This window comes from Oryctolagus cuniculus, chromosome X (assembly GCF_051225735.1).
Source record: "Oryctolagus cuniculus isolate XC-2025 breed Fujian yellow rabbit chromosome X, ASM5122573v1, whole genome shotgun sequence".
NCBI lineage: Eukaryota > Metazoa > Chordata > Mammalia > Lagomorpha > Leporidae > Oryctolagus > Oryctolagus cuniculus.
The window spans coordinates 49,722,652-49,750,464 of NC_142888.1; the positions used below are offsets into that span (position 1 = coordinate 49,722,652).

Genomic DNA, 27,813 nt, shown 5'->3' on the forward strand with positions numbered 1-27,813 from the left:
GACAAAACCCTAGCAGCTAAACAGATTCAGGGATAAGAGATTACAGCAAAGCACTTACAATCAACTCAGCTTAAGTGATTTTCAGCTTCTGGTTGGGCTTCTGGCCACAAGAGAACAGCACCATGACTGTGACCTTCTTCTCCCGACTAGATCTCCAGGAGGGTCTCCAGACCCTCTCTGTTTTGCAGTGGATCCCAAGCTACATCATTTTAGGTGAGTGAACCCCGAAGGCTGGAGCACACAAGGGAACAGACTAAACATCCCCCAAGAAGGAGGGCTCTGATGAGATCATCTGGTTGGTCCCCACCCCCTGGAAAGAACTGGGCTGGCCACCTCAAGGCCAAGAGTGAGGCTACGTTCTGGTTTAAAGGACCACCTCTGCATTCTCAGGAGCTGTGTCCTAGGAACTAGCTGGAAAAGAGTCATATTTGGGTCAGGCAGAGTTGGTGTTGCTAGGCAGGCATAGGGGATTTTCTAGTATAAGATTAGGCTGAGAGAATTCTGGAAAATCTGGGAGCTGCCTGCATGACTCATTAGGCAGAGTTGTATGAAAGGGCCAGTTGTTGTTCAGTGGACACAGCGCACAGCAACCGTCAGCACTGGGGCAATGCGCCGACAGCTCCAAGCGATTCCCAGTGGGAAACCGGGGCTTTGTGGGAGGTCCATTCCGGGGCAAGCTTGGAAATCAGGTGAGCAGAACTCAAGCCATCATCATGAATGGCAAGCTGATTCCAATCCAGTTACAGACCCTTTCGAGCAGGGGTTCTTAACTAAGGGGCCTTCTAGAACAAGAGATCGAGAGAGGGGCAGGAGAAGGGGTGTGGGGTGGAGTTTGGAATTTGGATGGGAAAATTACCTCTTTACTTTTACTTTTAATCTCGAGCTGAAAAGCAGCAGTTTCTCCAATGATGAATGGGGACAATAAACCACAGGGGCGTTAGCAGCTCCTGTGACTTGGTCAGAAACAGATATTACATTTTAGGGAACAGGTGGATGGCTGCATTTTAACTTGATGGGTTTCCTTTGCAAGTCTGGGTATTTCATGTTGTGCATTTAGAAATATTATCCAGAGAAGGGGTCCGCAGGTGTCCCTGGACTGCAAAAGGAGTCCATGGCTCCCCAAAGATGTCGACCTACTAAGCCTTCTGGAAACCGAATCATGCTAAGCCCATCAGTGATTTGACTTCAGCTGCATCAAGAAAGGAAAGTGAGGGCATGGACTGAGAAAGGTTGATTGGTGGATGCTAGGTTATAGCTAGATAACAGTGCCAAGTTCTGGGGGTCTGCTGTGCAGTAGGGTAAGTATAGACGATGTTAATGTCCTGTGTATTTCTGTATTAAAAATACATAGAAGATAGGGTTTAGGATTTCCCTATAAAGAAATGTGAAATGCTTGAAAGAAAAAAATATATTTACTCTGATAACACATTGCACAGCATATACATGTAATGATCCATCACACAGTACTCTGTACATAGGCACAGTTGTTATATGTCTGTCAAAAATTTTTAAAATAAAACAAAAAGTTTGTGAAAGAGAACTCACACTTTCCATGGAATAAAAGAAAAGAAAGTGATGGGGGTGGGGGTGGGGGTGGGGGTGAACTGATGTAGTCTTTGTCTCTCAAAGTTTCTTTTTTGTCTGCCTTTGCACCTAACTTTACTTCCTGGAAAAGACTCCTTTGAGAAGGATCAGCTCTCGGCTAGGGGAGTTTGGGGGACAAGGATATCTGGATCCCAGAAGGAGCAGGCATAGAGAGCAGGGAAAGCAGTTAAGAGGCACAGGGCTGTGGAACTGCATCTGGCCCGCTGGGGGGCCCCCCAACCCAGAAGGTCTTTTTTTTTAAGATTTATTTATTTATTGGCCGGCACCATGGCTTACTAGGCTAATCCTCCACCTTGCGGCGCCGGCACACCGGGTTCTAGTCCCAGTCGGGGCGCCGGATTCTGTCCCGGTTGCCCCTCTTCCAGGCCAGCTCTCTGCTGTGGCCAGGGAGTGCAGTGGAGGATGGCCCAAGTGCTTGGGCCCTGCACCCCATGGGAGACCAGGAGAAGCACCTGGCTCCTGCCTTCGGATCAGCGCGCCGGCCATGGCGGCCATTGGAGGGTGAACCAGTGGCAAAGGAAGACCTTTCTCTCTGTCTCACTCTCTCTCTCACTGTCCACTCTGCCTGTCAAAACAAAAACAAACAAACAAAAAAGATTTATTTATTTATTTGAAAGTCAGAGTTACACAGAGAGAGAAGGAGAGGCAGAGGCAGAGAGAGAGCGAGGTCTTCCATCTACTGGTTCACTTCCCAGATGGCCGCAATGGCCTGAGCTGCACCGATCCGAAGCCAGGAGCCAGGAGCTTCTTCCGGGTCTCCCACGTGGGTGCAGGGGCCCAAGGGCTCAGGCCATCTCCTACTGCTTTCCCAGGCCATAGCAGAGAGCTGGATCAAAAGTGGAGCAGCCGGAACTCGAACCGGCGCCCATATGGGATGCCGGCACTAGAGGTGGAGGCTTTACCTGCTGTGCCACAGCGCTGGCTCCCAGGAAGTCTTGGTACAGTATTTGAACACTAACACCCTGGTTGTTCTGGCCCTTCTGGCATGGCTTTATGCATTAAAAAGTTCTAATTTTTCTCCCAGAAACTTATCCTTTTTCTCTGTTCCTTTTCCCCTCTCAAACACTAGGCCAGGGTGGACGGCGTATCTGACAACTGGATTTGTAAGGGACCAAGAAGGTGAGGGGTTGCCTCCTCGGAGCACCTCCTCCCCTTCAACCTCACCAGCTTCAGTCTTCCCAGAGGAGCTGAAGGGGTGGATCGAGAGTGACAGGGACACACAATGGCACCCATGGGTCTTCTGTGACAATGCAGAATAACAAATGTGAATGTCTTCTTTGTCATCTTTAGTGTGGCAAAAACACACAGAACATAAAATTTGTCACTTTAACCATTGTAAAGTGTACATTTCAAGGGCACCGAGTACACTAATGCTGTTGTGAAGTTATCACCACCATCTATCTCCAGAAGCTCTCATTTTCCCACACTGAAACTCTTTTAAAAAAGGAAAAGATTTAAGGGCCAGTGCTGTGGTGTAGCTGGTAAAGCCACTGCCTACAGTGCCAGCATCCCATATAGGCACTGGTTCGAGTCCCGGCTGCTCCTCATCTGATCCAGCTCTCCGCTATGGCCTGGGAAAGCAGTAGAAGATGGCCCAAGTACTTGGGCCCCTGCACCCTCATGGGAGACCTGGAAGAAGCTCCTGGCTCCTGGCTTTAGCCTGGCCTGGCCCAGTCATGGTGGCCCTTTGGGGAGTGAACCAGCAGATAGAAGACTCTCTCTCTCTCTGCCTCTCTCTAACTCTGTCATTCAGATAAATAAATAAATTTTTGAAAAAAAAATATTTATTTATTTATTTATTTATCTGAAAGGCAGAGTTACAGAGAGACACAGAGACAGAGAGAGATCTTCTGTCGGCTGGTTCACTCCCCAAATGGCCACAATGGCCAGAGCTGGGCTGATCCAAAGCCAGGAGCCAGGAACTTCCTCTGGGTCTCTCACATGAGTGGCAGGGACCCAAGAACTTGGACCATTTTCCACTGCTTTCCCAGGTGCTTTAGCAGGGAAATAGATTGGAAGTGGAGCAGCCAGGATTTGCTGCTAGTGCTGCAGACGGTGGCTTTACCCACCGGCCCCTGAATAATACCATCTGATGGGGACATACTATATATTGCTTATCCACTCATGTATTGAATGGCATGTGAGTGGCTTCTACCTCTTGGCACTGTGAATAATGCTGCTATGAACACAGGTGTACACATACCTGTTAGGAACCTTGATTTCACTTCTTTTGGAAATCCAAGGTACCTTAAGAAGTTCATAGGAAATGAATGAAGAGATAAATTTACTTTGTTGCCAAAAAGTTTGACACTCATGTGTTTTCCATGAACTTTTTTTTTTTTTTTTTTGACAGGCAGAGTGGACAGTGAGAGAGAGAGACAGAGAGAGAAAGGTCTTCCCTTGCCGTTGGTTCACCCTCCAATGGCCGCCGCTGCAGCCGGCGCACCGCGCTGATCCGATGGCAGGAGCCAGGAGCCAGGTGCTTCTCCTGGTCTCCCATGGGGTGCAGGGCCCAAGCACCTGGGCCATCCTCCACTGCACTCCCTGGCCATAGCAGAGAGCTGGCCTGGAAGAGGGGCAACCGGGACAGAATCCGGCGCCCCGACCGGGACTAGAACCCGGTGTGCCGGCGCCGTTAGGCGGAGGATTAGCCTATTGAGCCACGGCGCCGGCCCTCCATGAACTTCTTGAAGACTAACACAGATGTGTGGATTTCAAAAAAAAATTTTTTTGCACCAAATAAACTTTTCATTCTCTATAAACTTTTGGAAGTGCCTTAGCATATCCAGCAGTGGACTTGGTACATCGCATGGTCATTGGGTTTTTTAATGTTTGGAAGAGCTGCTATCTTGTTGTCCACAGTGGCTGTACCATTTTACATTCCCCCAAACAGTGCACAAGGCTTCCAGTTTCACCACGTGCCAACAAATTTCTGTGCCAGTACCAACTTCATATTTTCTGTTTATTCAGTGGTAGCTATCCTAATGGGTGTGAGGTGTTATCTTGTAGTGGTTTTGATTTGGATCTTCCTTATTAGTGCTGTTGACCATCTGGTGCTTGCTGGCCACTTATCTTGATTTCTTTTAGACTGATTACTTTATCATTCTACTTGTCTCCCTCTACTAGTTTAGAGGTTATATATCCTGTTTCCATTCTTTCAGTGCTTATGCTAGAAATGACAATGCAAGTTCTGAGTCTTGGACATAACCAAGGTAGCTACAGCCTGTAAGAGAGTGTGATGCCCACAGAGGCACTTAAGATATTCAGATCTGTTCAATCCAACAGTGACAGAGCAAAGACCAAATAGAAAAACCCTGGGCTGCCATTGCTGAGACGATGACAAGTTCATTACAGGCTGCTTACCTTCTAGTAACAGAGATAAATCATTCATTCAACCACTATGCACATTTTATGTACTAGTGGTGGAAAAATACACAGATCACTATGATGTAAGTCAGATTGTGGTAAGTGAAAGGTCCATGGTGAAATGGTATTAGGATGCCAGAGCTGAAGAAAATATTACAGCAGGTTGAGGGGATTAGGGAAGGCAAGAAAGGGAAGCAACATGGAATGAGCTCTCTTATTTTTAAGATTTATTTGTATTTATTTGGAAGGCAGAGAGAGGGAGAGAGAGAATGAGAGAGAGAGACAGAGACAGAGAGAGAGAGAGAGAGAGATCTTCCATACACTGGTTCACTCCCCAAATGGCCACAATCAGGAGCCAGGAGCTTCTTCCGGGTCTCCCATGTGGGTGCAGGGGCCCAAGCGCTTGGGCCATCTTACACTGCTTTCCCAGGCGCATTAGCAGGGAACTGGATCAGAAGCAGAGCAGTGTGTACTATAACCGGCTCCTATATGGGAAGCCGGTTTCACAGGTGGCAGCTTAATCTGCTGTGCCACAATCAATGCAGGAAATAGTTCTGGACAGCAATTAGCTGGGTGACTTCAGACAAGTACTCTCTCCACCTCTCTTTGTAACTCTGGCTTTCAAATAAATAAATAAATCTTTTTAAAAAAACTATATGTTTATTTTGGTGCAAAAATTTTAAAATCCATGCATAGTTTCTTCACAATATGCATTTTCAACTTTTTGAAGACACTCCATTGTATGGATTTCCAAATATTTTTGTGCCAAAATAAACTTCATTCCATTCTCCAGGAACGTTCTGAAGTAGCCTCACATCCCTGGGCCTCTGCATTCAGCAGTGGCGCTAAGGGCCCCTCTGAGGGCGAGCTTTCCTTCTAAGACTGGCTCGCCACCTGTCTCTTCCAGACTATATCACCATCTCCCTAAACTGTTGCAATATCCTCTTTCCTGGTCCTCTCGCCTCTTGTCTCCAACCTCTCCAATGGCTTCACTGCTTGCTTCTCAGAAGAGTCTTTCAAAAGCATCTTTGATTACATCTCTCTCTCTCTCCTGCTCAGTATAGTCCGTGGTTTCTCATGGCCTACTTGGTGATACACAAATGCGGTAGCCTCAGTATTCAAGTCCCTCCTCCACTCACTGGCTCTAATCCCTTACCAACCCACCCTCTGCAGGAAGCTTGTGTTCCAGGCCATCTATTCACAGAAGAAACAGGCAATGTCCCCTCCCACACCCTCACCTCTGCTCTGATCATTCCTTTTCCTGGGCAGGTGCCATGAGAACTCCAGTTTGTCCCTGGACAACCCCTGCTTTGAGATAATATCAAGCCATATCTTCTTTGCAACATTTTCCAGTCAAACTGAGACCACACTACTTGTGGGAGTCTATAGCACCCTGTAAGGGCCAGGCTAGGTAGCAGCCCGTACATCTTTTGTCTGCTCAACCCACTAAGCTCCACAACACTACACTGACGATCCTTCCAGAGTTCAGATTTCGTCTTCCTCAGTAGAAAGCTTTACTTCCACTCCTTGTTATTTTTTCTCTCCCTTGGACACCTTTATTTTGTGTGGGGGCCTTTCTGCTTTCTCCAGCTTCTGCTACTACAGAGACACGGAATATAGTCTCAGGGGTCACATAGGCTCGTTCTGCCACCAGCTTGTTCTGAGATCTTGTACAAGTGTTATTTTCATTGTGACCTCAAGCAAGTAAGCCACTCGCCCTCCACCAGAGTAAGAAGCAGAGCTTCATCTGCTTCTAAGGAACGTTCTGAAGATTAATGCGATGATACAAACCCTCAGCAGATGTTCATTTTCTTCCTTTCTATTATAGAAATTGGCATTACCAGGAGTCCACCCACTCCCACCTATCTTAGTCCATCTTCTGCTGTAATAGAATACCACGGAGGTGGTGATTTACAAGCAATACAAGGTTATTTGGCTCACAGTTCTGAAGCATCTGGGAGGGCTTTCTTGCTATGTCATCCCCTGGCGGGAGGCAGCAACACAGCAGAACACTACACAGGAGAAGAGCAAGCAAGGGCTGAGCCCGCTTTTACCAGGAGCCCTCATGACATCATCCACCTCTTAAAGGTCCCACCTGTCAACCCTGTTGCATCGGGAATTAAGTTTCAAACACGTGCACTTGAGGGGACACACTCACACCGTAGCACCACTTCAAAGGACACAATCCACCTTGCCACTTGGTCAACAGAGTGACAACCACTCCTGAGACAAGCTGCCCGGATTGATTTCATTACACCTTCATAAGGAGTAATGATAATCAGATCCTAGAAAATTAAGCACAGGCTCCATCAGGGTATTTCTCACGGCAGCATCCCCATCAGCCCGACATCCAGGTGGCTGCATTGGCCTACAAATTCTACCTCCGGGCTGTATTTTAAATCGGCTTGAGAAACAGTAGGCTGTTTCAGGTTCCTATTGCCTCTCAGCTGAATCACTGAGACTCTTCACGGATCTTCCTGCCCACAGTTCCTCCTGCTCCCACAGTTATACCAAATTATCTTCCTGACACACAGATCTGATCCTGCTACGTCTCTGCGGAATGACGTGTACTGGCACCTTGTTTCCCTCAGCTCCCGGCCTAATCGCCCCAGCCTAGCCTCCTTTCCAGCTTCATCTCATCCTCTGTGCCTTCCTCCTGCTCCTTGCGTCTTTTTAAAAAGATTCATTTATTTATTTGAAAGTCAGAGGTACACAGAGAGAGGAGAGGCAGAGATGGAGATAGAGGTCTTCCATCCGCTGGTTCACTCCCCAGTTGACCGCAACAACTGGAGCTGTGCAGATCTTGGCCAGGAGCCAAGAGCTTCCTCCAGGTCTCCCATGCAGGTGCAGGGACCCAAGCACTTGGGCCACCTCTACTGCTTTCCCAGGCCACAGCAGAGAGCTGGATTGGAAGTGGAGCAGCCGGGACTCGAACCAGTGGCCTTATGGCATGCTGGCACTGCAGGCTGCAGCTTTACTGGCTATGCCACAGCGCCGGCCCTGCTCCTTGCATTTTGCAGGTTATGCTGTTCCTCACAGACCATGAACTCTCCCATCTCCAGGCCTTTGTTCAAGCTCTCCACAGTACATGGAAGGCCATCCCTACACCAATCCATCTGTCTAGATCCTGCCCTTCTTCCGAAATTCAGCTTTAAGTCTTCACTTCCACAGAAACCTGGTGTTTCTAGAAGGCAGATACTTTGGTCTCTACGAGTATTAGTATGAGTTAACACACACGAGGTTCTAAAAACAGCTCTTGACATATAATATAGTCTCAACAAATTCTTCCTACATCTTTTTTTTCCCATAACTTGGAATGAAGGCAAATGTCCTCTCAGAGTCTCTGTTTCTTCATTTGTAAAATGGGTACAATAAAAACATTTACACATCAGACTTAATCCTTCTGTGAGCAGATTAAATGAGATAGTGCACAAGAATGGCCCAATCCAGTACTGTTTCATAATCAATGCTCAAGACACTGCCTCGAGGCCTATATTGCCTTCTTGTCTTCATTTCCACTTCTACTACTTTCACCCTCTTCCTTCCAGCCTCCCCAGATCTGTCCCTGGCGAGATTTGGCAGGCACCGCCCACACTTGGATTTAGGTCAGTGCTCTGAAACCTAATGTTTCCATGCATTAAAGTGACAGCTTTTTCATTTTAACACTGGAAATGGCCGCTTACCTGTAGCCTCATACACTGGCACCTCCTGCAACCCCAGAAGACCGAGCAGAGGCACGGGTGGATTCCCTTCCTATCAGCTTCCCCCTGTGCTGCAGCTCAACGTAACAAGTGCTTACCATGAGCCGTCTTCCCATGCATGCCACTCTGTGAAAGGCTGAGTTGTTTATTTTAAATATTTATTAAAATATTATTTAAATATTTATTAAATAATTATTAAAAAATAATTTGAAAGTCAGAGAGAAAGAGAAAGAGAGAGAGAGAGAGAGAGAGAGAGAGAGAGAGAGAGAGAGAGAGATCTTGATCTCCCATAGCAGCTTTGGCTGCTACACCACAGCGCCAGCCCCAGAAGTCTGTTTCTAAGAGGCTGTCGGGTAGTAGAGGGCCACACAGAGGAGGCACTAGTTATACAAGCAAGCCAAAGGAAACAGAGCAGGAGAGGAGCACAGTGGAGTTGTTGGAAGGGCATGGAGATGGGAACCCTTCATTCTGATGAGGGGGCCTGCAAAGATACCATCAACAAGGTGTCCTGTGAGCTAAGACTTCAAGGCTGGAAGAACTTTTTAAAAATATTTATTTGTAGGGGCTGGCACTGTGGCATAGCAGGTAAAGCCGCTGCCTGTGATGCCTGCATCCTATATGGGTGCTGGTTTGTGTCCTGGTTGCTCCACTTCCGATCCAGCTCTCTGCTAATGGCCCGGGAAAGCAGCAGAAGATGGCCCAAGTCTTTGGGCCCCTGCCTCCACTTGGGAGACCCGGACGAAGCTCCAGGCTCCTGGCTTCGTCCTGGCATAGCCCCAGCCATTGTGGGCATCTGGGAAATTAACCAGCGGATGGAAGGCCTATCTTTCTCTCCCTTTCTCTACTTTCTCTGTCTCTCCATCTCTCTCTGCAACTTACTTTGAAATAAATAAATAAATCTTGAAAAAAACATTTATTTGTTTATCTGAAAGTTAGAGTTGCAGACATCTTCCCTCTGTTGGTTCAGTCCCCAAATGGATACAATGGTCGGGACTGTGCCAGGCTAAAGCCAGGAGCCAGGAGCCTGGAGCCTGGAGCTTCTTTGGGTCTCCCATGTGGGTGGTGGGAGTTCAGACATTTGGGCCAATTTCTGCTGTTATCCCAGGTGCATTAGCAAGGACCTGGATCAGGAGCAGAGCAGCGAAGACTTGAACCAGCGTCCATATGGGATGCTGGCTTTGCAAGTGGCAGCTTAGCTTGCTGCACCCCAATGCCAGCTCCAGTTGATGCCTTTGAACAAGAGACTGTATCACGATCAAGAATGTACTTTATTCACTACAGGTTAAGGTAACTGTGTGCACACACCTCCTCAGATCATCTCGTGCCCCTGCAGCAATAAAGGGCCCACACTTTGAGGAACACTGGGCTATGGCTTAAGGGATGAGAGTGCAGGTACTGAGAGATGAGGCTAGAGAGATGTTTGAGGCTAGTCCTGGGGAAGCCTTGAATGCCAGACTAACATGCTCAGACTTTATTCTGTCAGCAGTGGGAAAATATCGAAGATTTCAGAGGAGGCAAATGACATCATATGATTGTGCTTTTGATAAATGTATGACTTGGGGGGGGCTTAAATATTGTGCAAGAAGGAAGAAGACTTCAAAATTTTTCTATACGAAAGCATTTTTCACAACACACAGCTTCTTGAGAAACGGACACATAATCTACCTCCTTAATTCTCCTTGGTTAACACTGTCTGCGTTGCCTGGTGTTGTTTTGTTGTTGTTGTTGTTGTTCTGAAAACTCTCTTCTTTACATACAGAGCTGATCTTCCCATAGAGAGGCTTTGGAGTCTAAAATAATCAGGACAATTAATTTAGTCGTGTCTTCTATTCAGATCTTTTGTTTTGACAGTAGAAACCCTTACAATTTTCTCAAAACAAAAATGTTCGGGCTACTGTCTGGTACACAAAATAGACCGGAGGGGCAGAAACCAGAAGCAGAAGAGCAGATGAGAGGCTGCTGTCCACACCAGCGGGGAGAAGGCCTGGGAGACAGCAGCCATGGGGGCAGGGCCAGGAGGATGGATGGGAGAGATTTTTGTTTAAACAAAGAGACAGAAGTCAAAGATAGCCTCAAAGTATTGAACCTACAACACCCTGGGTCCTGAAAGATGAGTAGGAACTAGCCAAGCAAAGAACTGAAGAGTTAAAACCAGGTTTTACTGGTTGAAATTTTGTTTTTCAAAAGATCCATTATATAGTGACACAAAGATCAATTCTACAAGAAGACACAACTATCCTAAATATATATGTATCTGACAATAGAGCTTCAAGATACATGAAGCAAAAATTGATGGAACTAAAAAGAAAAAAATAGATGAATTAGCAATTATATTTGGATAGCTCCCCTAAAGCCACAATCAAAACTCATCCACGAGGAAATAGATAAAAATCTTATTTTAAAAAGGTATCTCCTTATCCATATGGTTCCAAAGAAAATTCTACCAAACATTTTAAAGAAGAAATGGCACCAATCCTATGCAATCTCTTCCAGAAAACTGAAAAGGAAGGAACATTTCCCAACTCACGAAGAGATCAGATCCTGAGACATAGATCAGACAGGGACAGTACAAATTACAAATAGCCTTCATTAATATAAATGCAAAAATCTTCAATTGAATTTGCAATAGGATGGTACTTTAAAAAGCTGAAAATGGTATTAAAAATAAGTTTATTTTAGTGCCAAAATTTTTGAAATCCATGCATGTTTTTTTCATAATACACATTTTCCATGAACTTTTTGAAGACTACCTGTATGCATGGATTTTAAAATTTTTTTCCAACAGAATAAACTTGTATTTTAATTCTATTTCTTTATGAACTTTTGGATGTGCTATCATATAGTACAAAGTTCAATGCACCACAACCAAGTGAGCTTTATCCAGGAAAGCAAGTGCAAATGTTTGAAAAAAGATCAATGAAAGTAGAATAGCATATCAACCATCTAAGGAAGAAAAAAATACGATCATATCAATTGATGTAAAAAAGACATTTGACAAATTTCAACATTCAATCATATAAAAAAATGTCTCAAGCAACTAGGAATAGAAGGAAATTTCCTCGTCTTTATTAAGAGCATCTACAAAATCAACTACAGCTAACATCACAACGGTGAAAACCCAGATGTTTTCTAAGATTGAGAACTGCGTTTCTTAGCTTTTTGTTGCTGTAACAATACAATATTTGAGAGAAGTTACTTAATGAAGAAAGAAGGTTCAGGCCGGTGCCGCGGCTCACTAGGTTAATCCTCCGCCTAGCGGCGCTGGCACACCGGGTTCTAGTCCCAGTCGGGGCGCCGGATTCTGTCCCAGTTGCCCCTCTTCCAGGCCAGCTCTCTGCTCTGGCCAGGGAGTGCAGTGGAGGATGGCCCAAGTGCTTGGGCCCTGCACCCCATGGGAGACCAGGAAAAGCACCTGGCTCCTGCCTTCGGATCAGCGTGGTGCGCCGGCCGCAGTGCGCCGGCCGCATTGGCCATTGGAGGGTGAACCAACGGCAAAGGAAGACCTTTCTCTCTGTCTCTCTCTCTCTCACTTTCCACTCTGCCTGTCAAAAAAAAAAGTTAAAAAAAAAGAAAGAAGGTTCATTTTGGCTCACAGTCTTGGAGTTTCACTGTCCAAGGCAGGTGGCCCCTTTAGTCTGGCGTTTGCTGAGGGCAGTGGATGACAAGAGCATGCACAGTGGCGGGATCACATGGCAAGCCAGGAAGCAGAGAAAGAGAGACAGGGAGTACACCTGTCTTCTACCCTCTGAGGGGGTTTTCCTTATAATACTGTCATGATTCAATCATGGAGCCGCACCCTAAACAGCCGAATCTAATCCAATCATTCCCAGGGCCCCACCTGACGCACCACTATTATATTAAGTTTTAGCCTTAATTCATTAACAGAAGAATATGGGAGACACCCAAACTATGATCCAAACCATTACAGAAACAGCAAGGATGTCTACACTTGCCACTTGTATTCAACAATACTAAAAGTCCTAGCAAGTGCACTTAGGCAAAAACATAAAAATAGATGAAGGCCTGCAGATAAGAAAATGAGAAATAAAACTGGCCTTGTTTGCAGATTGTGTGATAGCGTAGAAAATTCCAAGGAGTTTTTAAAGCACTTTTCTAAAGATTTTATTTATTTATTTGAGAGATAGAGTTACAGACAGTGAGGAAGAAAGAGAAAGAAAGGTCTTCTATCCGCTGATTCACTCCCTAAATGGTCGCAACAGCCAGAGCTGTGCTGATCTGAAGCCAGGAGTCAAGAGCTTCTTCCAAGTCTCCCATGTGGGTGCAGGGGCCCAAGGACTTGGGCCATCCTCCACTGCTTTCCCAGGCCATAGCAGAGAGCTGGATTAGAAGAGGAGCAACTGGGACTAGAACCGGCACCCATATGGGATGCTGGCACTGCAGGTGGAAGATTAACCTACTGAGCCACAGTGCCTGCCCCCAAGGAATATATTTTTTAAAATCCCAAACCATTCAAGAACTAACAAATATGATCACACATAAAAAACTCCCTCACATTTGTATACTCTAACAAAAAACAATTGAAAAGAATAACTTACAGAGCAATACTATTTAAATACTTCTAAAAGGTGAAATATTTATAAATGAGATATGCATAGGGTCCATCTACTGCAAACTATACTGCCAGCCATCCATTTTCACAGATTATTTTGTTGCTAAGATTTATTTTACTTATTTGAAAGGCAGAGTTACAGAGAGAGGGAGAGACAGGGAAAGAAAGAGATCTCTCTGTTGGTTCACTCCTCAAATGGCCACAACGGCCAGGGCTGGGCCAGGCGAAAGCCAGGAGCTTAAAATTTCACCTGGGTTTCCCATGGGGGTGCAGAGGCCCAAGCATCTGGGCCATCTTTCCCAGGAGCATTAGCAGGGAGCTGGATCTGAAGCAGAGCATCCAGGAATCGAAGCAGCCCTCTGATAAGGATGCCATATCGCAAGCAGTGGCTTAATTTGCTTCACCAGAACTCTGCACCCTCTCCCACTTCCACAGGCTCTGCATCCACAGATTTAACCAACTGCGTATCAAAAATATTCCCCCAAAAGTTGCACCTGTTCTAAACACACAGTTTTTTTTTTCCCTGCCAGCTACTGTTCCCTAAACAACACAGTAACAACTAATTACAAAGCTTTGGCTAATTTATATTAGATATTATAAGTAATCTAGAGATTATTTAGTGAACACAGGAGGAGATACATTGGTTATATGCAAATAGCACATCATTTTACATGAGAAACTTGAGTGCCTACAGATCTGGGGGTCTTCAGGCAGTCTTGGAGACAATCCCCCATAGATACTGAAGGACAACCGTAAGATGCTGATGAATGAAATAAAAGATGTAAATAATCAGAGACATATTGTGCTCACAGATTGGAAGATTCAACATAGTGAAGATGTCAGTTCTCCCCAGGTAGATCTATAAATGTAATTCATTTCAACTAAAACTCCCAGAAGGGCATATTAGATAACAGTTTTGTAGCACCATTAAATTTCTCAAATGTGCTAATAGCGCCGTGGTTATTATAATGGAAGAGAATACCTTTGTTCTTAGAAACTACACACCAAGGTGTTTAGAGTTGAAGGGTTGTAATCTCTGCAGTATACTCCAAAATACAAATATACATGTAAATACTTATATTTCCATTTTTAGCTGCAAATCAAATGTAGAATATTAATAATGAGTAGGTCTAGGTGAGGCTATCTGGGATTTTATTAAAACATAAAAGATTTCTGCTGTTTTATTTTTGTCAAAACAAAAAGTTTAATTTCTTCTTTTAAAGATTTATTTATTTGAAAGAGTTACAGAGAGAGAGAGAGAGAGAGAGAGAGAAAGGTCTCCCATCCGCTGGTTTACTCCCCAATTGGCTGCAACGGATGGAGTTGGGCAGATCAGAAGTCAGGAGCCAGGAGCTTCTTCCAGGTCTCTCACGTGGGTGCAGGGGCCCAAGGACTTGGGCCATCTTCTACTGCTTTCCCAGGCCATAGCAGAGAGCTGGATTGGAAGTGGAGCAGCCAGGACTCGAACTGACGCTTGTTTGGGATGCTGGCACTGCGGGCAGCAGCTTTACCTGCTACGCCACAGCGCCAGCCCCCCAAAAAGTTTAATTTCAAAAAGTCCTGATGGCATAGATAAACCAATTCAAAAATTTATATAGAACGACAGGCTCCACCGTAACTAAAATAATTTTGATACAGAATAAAATTGGGGGGAATCACACTAGCTGATTTTAAGACTTAATAAAGACTACAATAATCAAGACAGTGATATATTGATGAAGAGATATACACAGTAATCCATGAAACAGAATAGAGAAAACAAACAAACCCACACAAATATGGCCATTGATTTTTGACAAATATGAGAAAGCAATTCAGTAGAGGCAGGATAATCTTTTCAACTGTGTTATTAGAACAACTGGATATGCCCATGCAGCAAAACCTTACACCTTATAAAAAGTTAGCTTAAGCGTGATGTCAACAAGATAGCAGAATAGGAAATCCCCTACTCGTATGTCCCTATAGTGACAAGAATTTGGTAGCCATCGTTGAAGAAAACGCTTTTCCTGGGAGTCTTGGTACCTAGGTAGGATGTTGCACATTCCTGGTGGATCTCAAGACCAAGGCAGGCTGTTTTGAAAGAACTGGCCCACGCTCAGGTGGCAGGCTCACCAACTGTGGGGAAGTGACAGATCCGGAAATGCCATTATCCCCCTATAGACTCAGCTACAGCCCCATGTGGCTTCCATTCTGCCTCCAATACCATCTGCCAAGCAATCTGGGAAGAGTCACATCCATTCATACCTCGGGTGTCGGGCTTGCTGACTGCAGTGCCAGCAGTGACCTCTGAAACAACCCCCTCAGCTATGGCATCAGCTCAGTTGTGCTCGCTCAGGGACCAGCCAGTTAGCCATACCCATCCATGCAAACAATGACCCCACAGTAGATTCTGAAACAGCCCAGTAACTTGGCTCCAAACCACTCAACCATGGTGCCAGATCATTTCTGTCCACCCAGAAACCAAGCAAGAGACATACCTGCCCATGCTCCCTTGAGGAAGGCCTGCAGCTCTGTCTTGGCTGCAGATCTTAAAGCATCACTGTGACTCAGTTCCAGCTTCTCTGAGCCACATTCTGAGGCCTGGCCTGCTTTCCCAGGTGCCCACTCAATGATCCAGCAGACACGTTCTCAGGTATCCGGAGGGAGTACACCTGTCTGTGTACCTGGTAATAGGCCTATCATCTGTGGACCCAGCTGCAGACCCTGAAGAGAACCTCTGTTCCTACTACAAGCTCTATTTTTTTTAAGATTTAGTTGTTTGAGAGGCAGAATTACAAAGTGGGGAGATGGGGAAGAGAGATCTGCCATCCACTGGTTCACTCCCTCATTGGCCACAATGGTCAGGGCTGGACCAGGCCGAAACCAGCAGCCTAGAACACCATCCAGGTCTCTCGCATGGGTGGCAGGGGCCCAAGGACTTGGGCCATTTTCCACTGCTTTCCCAGGCAAATTAGCAGGGAAGTAGAGCAGTTGGGACTTCAACCGGCACCCACATGGGATGCTGGCACTGCAGGCAGTGACTTAACCCTATATGCCACAATGCCAGCCCTGCACCAGCTCTATTGACCAAGATTCTGGATGCAGTGCAGTCTGCCCAGGGATCAAACAAGACCCCTACCCTGTCAAGCCCCTGGTAACAAGCTCACAAACTCTAGATTCCAGTGAGGACCCCTCATATGGAGCAGCCATATGGCATGGCTCCAGCCCTACCTGACTTCAATCCCAGATAAAATTCCATTGCCCTGGGAACCCAACAGGTCCTGCTGAGATGAGATGTTTAGTAAATAAATAGAAACCATTTAAAAAGCAGCAAACCTCACGCTGAAGAATACAAAAACACAAAAGTATTAAAAATAATTATATCTATAATGATTTGTTAGTGCATACACAATATTAAATACAAAGTGTGAAATTAATAGCACACAATGTGTGGGATGGGGATTAAGGAAAAATGTAGTTATTGAAATTATCAGTTTAAAATAGAATATTATGACTATAAGATGTTTTATGTAAGCCCCATAGTAACCATAAAGAAAAATCTTTAGTAGATGCACAAAAAATGAAGAAAAATGAAAAAAAGCATACCACTATTAAAAAATCAACAAATTGTTAGGGAAGACAATAAGAGGAAAAAAAGAACAAATGATCTATACAATATTCAGGAAATGATGAACAAAATGGCATTAGCAAGTCCTTACCTATCAATAATTACTTTAAATATAAAAGGATTAAATTGTACAATCAAAAGATATATATATATTTATATTTATATATAGGCATTTTGGCTACAATATGGTGTCTGCTAGATACTCATTTTTGTCTTAAGGACACAAAAACAAGCTGAAAGTGAAGGGATGGAAAAAGATACTCCATGGGGCTGGGGCTGTGGCATAGCGGGTAAAGCTTCTCCCTGCAGTGCCGGCATCCCATATGGACACCAGTTCAAGTCCCAGCTGCTCCACTTCTGATCCTGCTCTCTGCTATGGCCTGGGAAAGCAGTAGAAGATGGCCCAAGTGCTTGGGTCCCTGCATCCATGTGGGAGACCTGGAGAAAGCTCCTGGCTCCTGATTTCGGATCCAGGCCAGAGCAGAGAACTGGATTAGAAGTGCAACAGCCAGGACTCGAACTGGCAGGTGGCCTAACCCACTGTGCCACAAGCTGCCCACAGATCTTAGACCTTCTTTAAAAAAAAAACTATTTATTTATTTGAAAGGCAGAGTTACAGAGAGAGATAGGGAGAGAAATCTTACATCTGCTGATTCACTCTCCAAATGGCTGTAACCGGGACTTGAACCAGCTACCATATGGGATACCAGTGCCACAGACAGCAGCTTTACCTGCTACACCACAGCACCTGCCAGATCATAAATCTTAATGTAAACCAGAAAACTATAAAACTTTTCATAGAAAACAGAGAAAACTTTGATTACGTTAAAATAAGCAGAGTTCTAAGATGCAACACCAACAGCAAATCTGTAAAAGGAAAAATATTAAGCAGTTGGACTTTCGGCCGGCGCCGCGGCTCACTAGGCTAATCCTCCGCCTTGCAGCGCCGGCACACCGGGTTCTAGTCCCGGTCGGGGCGCCGGATTCTGTCCCGGTTGCCCCTCTTCCAGGCCAGCTCTCTGCTGTGGCCAGGGAGTGCAGTGGAGGATGGCCCAAGTGCTTGGGCCCTGCACCCCATGGGAGACCAGGATAAGTACCTGGTTCCTGCCATCGGATCAGCATGGTGCACCGGCCGCAGCATGCCGGCCGCGGCTGCCACTGGAGGGTGAACCAAAGGCAAAGGAAGACCTTTCTCTCTGTCTCTCTCTCTCACTGTCCACTCTGCCTGTCAAAAAAAAAAAGTTGGACTTTACCAAAATTGAAAGCCTTTGCTCGGGGTCAGCACTGTGGCACAGCAGATTAAATCCCTGGCCTGCAGCACCAGCATCCCATATGGGCACCGGCTCTAGTCCCGGCTGCTCCTCTTCCCATCCAGCTCTCTGCTGTGGCCTGGGAAAGCAGCAGAGGATGGCCCAAGTGTTTGGGCCCTTGCACCTACATGGGAGGCCGGGGAGAAGCTCCTGGCTCCTGGCTCCTGGCTCCTGGCTCCTGGCTCCTGGCTCCTGGCTCCTGGCTTCGGATCGGCGCAGCTTCGGCCATTGTGGCCAATTGGGGGAGTGAACCATTGGATGGAAGACCTCTTTCTCTCTCTGCTTCTCCTCTCTCTGTTTAACTTTACTTTTCAAATAAATGGATAAATCTTTAAAAAAAAAAAAAACAGAGAGAGAGAGAGAGAGCCTTTGCTGTAAGAAGGACCCTGTTAAGAGAATGCAAAGGCAGACACAGACTGGGAGAAAATGTTTGCAAACCACATATCAAACATAGGAGGTATATACTAACGGTATAAAGAACTCCCAAGAAAGCATTGAAAAATTGAAAAACAGGTAGAAGATTTGAACAGACACAACACCCACGAGGATGCACAAAAGGCAGATAACCACGTGGAAAGCTGCTGGGCATCACTAGCTATTAGGAAAAAGCAAATTAAAATGACAGTGAGATGTCACTGCGTATGTGTTAGAATTACGTGGCCATCCTTGGTATAAACTACTCGAGGAGCGCACCTACGTGAAATTCCTCCTTGATCATCCTCTCCAAGATGCCTTTCTGGAACAAGGACAAGAGAAGCAGGTCACATCTCCTGGTGTTGAGGCCACAATATCTGAGACACACATACATGCACACAAACGCTGTTCCTCATTATTCCTCTCCTTTGATGTCATGAATCTCCTCATTCTGTGATCTTTAGCTCTTCCACGTTGGCCTGTTTCTCCTGTCTCTTGTACATTACACTGTTCATACTCCAGCAGGCCGGTCTGGAAGTCTTGTCCTCAAAGGATTCTTATGGACTCCTTCAGGGCCACACCTGAAGCTTCAATAAATTCCGTAAGGGAGTGGCGGCGCTATGGTGCAACAAGTAAAGCTACCGCCTGCAGCAGTATTTATGTATGTGTGTGTCTATATATATTTACAAACACACACACACACAAAGTTATAGTGCCTTTCCTCTGTACCCTCATGTACAGAGCAAACTAGATACCAGATAAAATATATTTTTTTTTTCTGGCACCAGTGCTGTGGCATAGCAGGTAAAGCCACTGTCTAAGGCACCAGCATCTCATATGGGCACCAGTTTGAGTCCCGGCTGCTCCACTTCTAATCCAGCTCCCTGCTATGGCCTGGGAAAGCAGAGGACGATGGCCTAAGTGCTTGAGCTCCTGCACCCATGTGGAAGACCCAGAAGACAATCTGGATCCTGGCCTCAGCCTGGCCCAGCCTTGGCCACTGCACTACTGCATCCATCTGGGAAGTAATCTCTCTCTCTCTCTCTCTCTCTCTCTCTCCCTCCCTCTCTTTGTAACTCTTTCAAATAAAATTTTTTTTTAAAAAAAAGGACTAGTAGATAAACGAAGGAGATAAAATATAAGGAACAGAATTAATCCATTTATATTTTTAAAATATCATCATATTTAAATAACATACATGCTAAGTTTTAGTCATTGACATTTGCTTATTGAAAAAACTACTTATTTATGTTTCAGTCAATCTCCAGATATTTGTTGAATACCCACTGTGTGTTCCAGGCACTGTTCTAAATACTAGGGGTACAAGCAAAACTCATTTGAAGAAAGATAATCAGTAAAGATTCTTACTTAGCTTTACTTGAGTTTTTCCCAAAGTTTCAGTTGCAAATTTACTCTCATCTTTTATGAAGGTCAGAGGCCTTTTATCCACAGTAGACTTCTGATAAAATTCCATCCACCACTACTTCCTATCTAATGCACATGCTTATAGCAACCCTCTGGGCCAGTTCTTGTAACAGGAAGCCAGCTGATGCTAAGGTTTCTCCTACTCCACAACATGAGGGTTTTTAATCATTTATTTGAAAGGCAGAGAGAGAGAAAGATAGAGAGAGAGAGAGCAGGCGAGCACTCTCATCTGTTGATCACTCATCAAATACCCACAATGGCCAGAAATGGGCTGAGCCAAAACAGGGAATGAGAATGCGATCCAAGTCTCTCACGTGGGTGGCAGGGACACAACCACCTGAGCTATCTATCACCTGCTGCCTGCCAGAGTCTGCACTGGCGGGAAGATGGAACAGGAACCAGAAACAAGAGTGGAATTCCAGTATTCTGATATGCATGCCAGCATCTACCCCACCAGGCCAGACACCTGCTGCTATAACATGATTTTAAAAAAAGAGAGAGATTTTATTTATTTGAGAGGCAGAGGTAGACAGAGAGAGGGAGAGACAGAGAAAGAGATCTTCTATCCACTGGTTCACTCCCTAAATGGCCAAAACAGCCAGAGGTGGGCTGATCCGAAGGCAGGGGCCAGGAGCTTCTTCCATGTTTCCCATTTGGGTGCAGGGCCCATCCTCTGCTGGATGGGAGGTGGAGCAGCCAAGACGCGAACCAATGCCCATATGGGATGCCGGTGCTGCAGGCGGAAGCTTAACCTGCTACGCTACAGCACTGACCCCATATAACATGACTTTTTAAAGCAATGTGCATTCAGTCTTTTTTTCTGCCATGTTCATATGTCCAAAATGCAAGAAACCAACCTGCTGATAGGTAAACTTTTGAGTTTCTTCCCGTTCTCTGAACCTGTTATCAACTATAATGTGGTATCTGCTCAAAAGAGTCCTGCGCATAGCTAGATCCTTCCTTAGGCACAATCTGTGCTCAGCACGTGGTTCTCATGAAGGCAGATTGTAAAACAGAATTCCATTCTTACCGCTGTGAAGACACATGGCGTTTGCATTTCACAGCCTTTGCTGCCATAGCTACATCTGCCCCTGCTTTTGAAAACGGTGAAACACTGGGACATTTGGAATGGAACAAAAGAGGACATAGTAAAGCGGTTTCTACTCGGGGTGTTCTTCTCAGCCTCAAACAACCCGAACACTGCAGGCAACCCCTCTCTGCGGGAAGACGCAGATTTATCAGCTCCACGAAGGACGGTCAAGCTTCCAGGAAGAATTTTCTGAGTCCCAGAATGGGGGTCAGCCAGCAGCCACCATTTGACCCTGGCTGAGGATCTGCTCTGAAAACCTCAGGGCTATGCTGTGTCCTCCGTTAAGGTCTCAGTCATCAAAGCAACCTTGACCCAAGGGATCAGAGGTCAGCCTGGACCCCAGCAGAGCTAGGCAAGAGGGGGAGAGGAGGAAGAGAAAAGCCCTACACCAGTTTTGCCTTGTGCCTTCAGAGACGGGGGTTGTGAGAGCCATGCTAAAGCTCAGAAGGCACTGAAGGTACCAACCCTTTGTGTCTCCTCAGGGGCTATTCCCATTCTGCTCATACCCTACTTTCTGGTGTTCACCAAGTTCTGGTCGGCGTCTGTGCTCGCGTTGGCCTGGCTCGTCTACGACTGGAACACCCACAGTCAAGGTAAGAGGTGGGACAGCACGCGGGGCATGTCTGTGCTCAGGAGGACCTGGCAGGAAGAGAGGTGGAGCGAGAAAGAGAGGAGGGATGAAGAAGGGAGGGGTGGAGACGAGGGAGAGGAGGATGGGCAAAGAGGGGAGGGGTGGAGACCTGAGGGGAGAGCGAAGCTTAGCAAGGACACAGGTTCTCTGCCAGGCTGCCCAGGAAGAGTTAAAGGGGTGAGGTTTCCAGGCAGGTGCCCCCAGCCTCAAGCTATCTCCCTATCACCTCCTTCTTCGCTGGCTCCTGTGGAGCAGGGGCTTCCAGTGTTTTTGGGGGGCTGGATCTGGTGGCAGTACCTACTGCTCAGAGGTGTGAGGAGGCCCCTCCAGGGAGCTGAGCACAGCAGGCAGCACTCTCCACCTCTGAGAGAGAGGTAGAGAGACTGGCAATGCCCGTCTGCTCTTTCCTTCCCTTCTCTACCCACAGGCGGCAGGCGTTCTGCTTGGGTACGGAACTGGACCCTCTGGAAGTATTTCCGAAATTACTTCCCAGTAAAGGTGACTGCCCTTCTGCTGGGGGCCCTCAGATCCTGTGACCCAGACTCTTACTCCCTTCTCAGCTCTTTGTTTCCAAAGGCTTCAAGTGGGCAGCAGGGAAGGTCAAGGCCCAGAGGAATCATGGGCATCAGGAGTCCAGGATGGACGGGCAGGGGGGAGACAGGGGAGTAGCGGCCTTTCCTGCTCTAGCCAGCCTAGGTCAGCCTCTCTGATATCATGACCCTTTGGCCATCTCATGACAGTGACAACGTCCCACTGAACTGGGATTCGGGGCTCCCAATAGGATACCTGCTAAGAATTGAGTCTCTGTGAGTGCTCTTCCTTCTTCCTAGCCAATGTTCTGACCCAATCTCCCTCTAACAGCTAGTGAAGACTCACGACCTGTCTCCCAAACACAACTACATCATTGCCAACCACCCGCATGGCATTGTCTCTTATGGTGCCTTCATCAACTTCGCCACTGAGGCCACTGGCTTCACTCAGATGTTCCCATCCATCAGTCCCTCTCTAGCAACCTTGGAAGGAATCTTCTGGATCCCCATTGTGCGTGATTATGTGATGTCAATGGGTGAGTATACAAAATCATTGCACTCCCTGGCCTACCTCAGGGCTCCAACCCCAAATAAGCTCTTCAGTGACCCCATGCTGGAAGAAGACTTGGTAGAAAATGAGTCCAGAACACACCGGGCCACTAACAGGTGTGCAGCCAAGCATCAGGTGCTGCTCAAGTTGTGAAAGGCAAGGTTTGGTTGGATGACCTTGCCAGGATTGCTTTCAGAGAGGAAACCAGAAAGCTGGAGTTCAGGATTAAAGGCAAATGGAAAGAGGAGGGTGAAAGGCAAGTCATAAACACAAATACAGGAAAACTCCAGCATGAATGGGGCAGCTCAGATGGACTTCAGCGGACTCCTTTCAGGGCTGTCAGTTGGCTTCTTTTGGCCAGTCATTTGTATGGCAGCTCGCATCCCAGGGTGTCATAAAGATATTTTAATATCTCTCCTACTGGCTGGGACATTCAAGGTCCATTATTCTCATCTCCTGAGAAAACCTACATCCTTGCATAGCATGCCAAGGGATAAAGGGTATGCATACATCAGAATCCAAGATAACTTTTCCCTGCCAAACTTTATGTCAGGGCATTGTGACAAATGTCATCCCTCTGGACACCAGAAAACAACCAAAGCCCAACACAAAAATGTAAGATACATCTATCTGGGGGTTGGGGGATGGCAAGTGAGGCCACTGGGCTGCCAGAGGATGCTTCTGCTCCTCTCTGAGCTTGTCAAGATTCTGGAGCAGAGGTCTCTTTCAGCAGCTAAGAGCCTGGAAGTAATTTCCACCATCCCAGTAGAGAATAGGAAGTGAGTCCAGGGCAAAGATGGGAAAGAAAAGTGATGCAATACTCTGTGACTGCTGTTGAACAACAAGTTGTCATCTCCATGCCATTGTTCCTCTACATTTTAATTTGGCTTGGGCAGGCTCCCCAGTTGGCCTACTCTCCAGCAACCTCAGCCAATGGCTCCTGTTTGGCAGGTTGCTCCAAGGAGGAAGCAGGTTGATCAGCTAGCCCTGATCACGCCTGGAGGAGAGACCTCTGGAGGGCCTCCAGTGCTGTCAGCCTTGGCAGGGTTAAAATGACTGCAGCTCATAGTAGAGAGGGAAAGGGTGAGCTCCAATACTATTGATCTGGAAGGTAGTAGGTTATGTGTGGATGCGTACACTGAGGAGCTTGGTATAGCCCCAGCTGTACCAGCATGAACCCCCAAGGCAAGTAGCTGATCCTAAGGACCAACCTCAGGTGAGGGCTAATCCAGTATATAGAGGCCAAAGACAAAAGGACAGAAAGAGCAATAGTCAAGAAACCAATGAGCTGTCTCTGGCAGGAAGAGCCTAGAGGAACCCCACACCCCCTTGCTCAGGTGCCAAGTTTATTCTGCTATTTGACTCTTTGGTTTTGCAGGTTTGTGCCCAGTGAGTAAGTTGGCCTTGAATTACTTGCTGACCCAAAAAGGCTCAGGTAATGCTGTGATTATTGTGGTGGGTGGAGCTACAGAAGCCCTCTTGAGCAAACCAGGAACCTCCATCATCTTCCTCAAAGAACGGAAAGGTTTTGTGAAGTTGGCACTGAAGACAGGGTGGGTCCCTAGGTTCTGGGGCTCTTTTCTCAGGGTGCCATAGCCCGGTGTGGGGTCGTCCTCTTCACTCTGATTGTTTCTCTCTACCCCCTCATGCTGTGCCTTAGCAGTGTCTGGGCCTCCACACTTATTCAGGTGAACACTTTGATTTGAACTTGGAGAAAGGACAGAAGAAGACCTTTTACTTTCTGCCCATTAGCCCATCAGTCTGGGGCAGTGGGACTTCCCTCTCTATCAGTCTGCCAAGAATCTGCCCAAGGAGGAAGGCACTGGCCTTGATGCAGTGAGAATTGCAAAGACGAGCTAGAATGCCTCCAAAGACCATACAACCTGATTTGGGATATAGAATGCATTCGTTCAGCATCTATTGAACACCTGCTGTGTGTCAGCCACAGTGCCAGGCATTGAGAGTACAAAAATAAATAAGATCTGGTCCTTGTGAACTCACAGTCCAGAGTGGAAGACACATACATGCACACAGAATTATAAAATATAGGGATGGGCATTGTAGCTCAGCAGGTTAAACCAATGCTTAAGACATCAGCAACCCATATCAGAATGCTGGTTTGAGTACATCCAATCCAGCTCCCTACTAATGCACCTGGGAAGGCAGCAGAGGATGGCCCAAGTGCTTGGCCCCTGCCATCCATATGAGAGACCCAGATGGAGTTCCTGGCTCCTGGCTTTAACCTGGACCAGACCTGGCTCCCATATGGGATGCTGGTGTCACAAGTGGTCACTTAACCTAATGCACCACATTGCTGGGCGAGATAACAGTTTTTTTAACCCATTACGTTCCCTGGGCCTAAAATAGTGTAGGTACACAAAACTCCATAGATATTTATTGAATGAATAAAGTGCTGTCACAAAGATGTGTATAAAGTGCTATAGGTGGCATCTGAGTTGTGATCTGAAATATCAGCAGGAGTTGCCAGTCAGACCAAAAGGGAGCAAGAAGCCAGGCATCCAATGAGGACCTACAACAGGTCAGGTGCTATGCCAGGCCCTAGTGATTCAAAGATGAATCTAATACAGTTCCTGTGTCTGGCTTGCTGTCGACTGAGGTAGTCAGACAGGTGAGGAGATGCTGTCACGCAGGGTTGGGGTAGTGTCCGTGTAGGACAGAGATGAGCACTGGATGAAGGGCACCTAATCCACATTGGGGACACTGGAGGTGATCAAAGACAGTTCTCTGGGGCCAGCATTGCAGTATAACAGGTTAAGCCGCTGCCTGCAATGCCAGCATCCTATATGGGCACTGGTTGGAGTTCCAGCTGCTCCCCTTTCCATCCAGCTCTTTGCTAATGCACTTGAGAAAGCAGTGGAAGATGGCCCAAATGCTTGGGCCCCTGCACCCAAGTGGGAGACCCAGAAAAAGCTCCTGACTTCTGCCTGGCCCAACCCTGGCAGCTGTGGCCATCTGGGGTGTGAACCAGCAGATGGAAGATTCTCTCTCTCTGCAACTTTGTCTTTCAAATAGATAAAATAAATCTTCAAAGACAGTTTCTTCAAGGAGATGACAGCAGACCTTTAACATTCGAGTGTTTAAAGGGCAAAACTGAGTTAGCCACCTGGAGCCAGAGGGAAGGCACTTCCTGCAGAGGGAGCAGACCCTACAAAGACAGGCAGATGAGAGCAAGTTGGCACACTCAGTGTGGCTAAGCAGACGGCAAGGGAGGAGTGGGGAGAGGGGAAGCTGGCCTGGTAGGGAGGGTAAAGCATCAAGACCACGCTCAGTGACGTGGTACAAAGTGAGGAGCTTGGGAAGTGTTTCCAAGTCGGAGTGACATGGCCAGGTAGGAAGGAGGCTTAGGGACATCACTCTGGAGCTGGATGCAGTGAAGGTAGTTAGGGCTCCTGAAATTAGTTTCTTCCCATCACAGACAGAGCACAGCAGATGCCCTCAGAAAGTTCAGTTGGGAGGGTGGTGCACAGTAGAGATGGGTCATCAGGCTTAACACGTTTCAGTGCTGGGATTCAAGTCCTGTAATGGAGGGGTTGCCAAGGTATTTGCTTCCTTGGAGAGCTCAGAGCCCACCCTGCCCCTTCTCTTTGCAGGGCCTATCTTGTCCCTTCCTATACCTTTGGGGAGAATGAGGTCCACAATCAGACGACCTTCCCTGAGGGCACATGGATAAGGATCTTCCAGAAACACTTCCAGAACATAGGCAAAAGAATCCTGGGGATTAACTTCTGTACCTTCCACGGCCGAGGCCTCACTCGTGGGTCCTGGGGCTTTCTGCCTTTCAATCGACCTGTTACCACTGTCGGTGAGCTTTTCATTATCCCTGGACCACACCGGATCGTGATCCCCGCCCTTCCTCACCCCAAGGCCCAGGGCACCCCGCTCCCAGCTGGGATGGGCGATGGGAATCTCAGTGAGTGTGACTGAGAGCAGGATGGGGAAAGCAACTAAACAGGAATTGTGGCCATTCATGAATGGGACAGATTTCAACAGCTGCCCCAAGAGAATCATTATTCACATGCATTCCTTCATCACTCTCCTGAGCTTGTGCACACTCTCTGGAGCATGGATAAGGTTAGGTGATCCAAGAAGGAGTGCCAGAATGGGGCCGGATCAAGAGGGGGAAACATGGAGGAAGGGGAGGGGACCCAGATACTGAATTTCAGGGTGTGGTCCCCAGTGAGGAATTGGTAGCTTGAGCTGGTAGGGGGAAGATTCTGATGCATGTCTCCTGTCTTTCTCCATAGTTGGGGAGCCCCTGCCAGTCCCCAGGATTAACAGACCCAGCAAGGAGGTGGTAGACAAGTACCATGCACTCTACATCCGCGCCCTGCACAAGCTGTTTGACCAGCACAAAGTTGAATATGGCGTCCCTGAGACCCAGGAGCTGACAGTCATTTAACAGGAGCCAAAGTCCCCATAAGCAAACCCCATAAACCATGGGGGATTTCAAGTAGAGCCACAGGGAAAGAAGAATTTAGAGAGAGGAGAGGAGATCAAGGATGGGAGGGGAAGCCAGACAAGCCAGATACTACTCAATGAGTCAGGGTTCCAACAGTGACATCCCCTCTCAAGTGCCCAGAGCAGGTTTGAGGGACAGAACCAAAGGGGCAGAGGAGGACTGGGGAGGACTGGTTAGCAGAGGAAGCTGCTCTATGATCCCTGCTTATTTTAGGGCTACAAACCAGGTTGGGAGTCTTTTGAGTCACTCCAGCCAACTGTCAGATCTGAGTAATGATAGACACTGTGCCCCTTCTCCTCTGAGCCTTAGCGGATCCAACACTGATGAGGTTTAGGATTGAAAGCTTTGTTTAGAAGAAGGATGCCTTGTTTCCTCCAAGTCCTGTTACTTATCATTTGGGGGCTGCTACAAGGTAAACCAGGGACCTGAACCATGGTTTCCTGATCCAAGCACACAGGACTCCCTCAGTTATGACAGAGTTCTAGTCTGGCTGTTTCTTCTATAAAAATAAAGTTCTGGATGCATAAAACAAGA

The 27,813-nt window shown here is 46.8% G+C and overlaps 1 protein-coding gene across 2 annotated transcripts; it reads left to right on the forward strand.

The window, feature by feature from the left end:
* DGAT2L6 (diacylglycerol O-acyltransferase 2 like 6) lies at positions 1-27,813 on the forward strand. Of its 2 annotated transcripts, none has more exons than XM_051827166.3 (7): positions 1-213; positions 21,571-21,681; positions 22,147-22,217; positions 22,581-22,785; positions 24,178-24,352; positions 26,411-26,622; positions 27,065-27,813. In XM_051827166.3, exons 1-7 carry the CDS (start codon positions 123-125, stop codon positions 27,217-27,219), a joined length of 1,020 nt encoding a protein of 339 aa, XP_051683126.1. In that variant the 5' UTR covers positions 1-122; the 3' UTR covers positions 27,220-27,813. The 2 variants fall into 2 exon arrangements, with proteins under 2 accessions (XP_051683126.1, XP_008270964.2); XM_008272742.5 differs by lacking the exon at positions 1-213 and adding an exon at positions 535-689.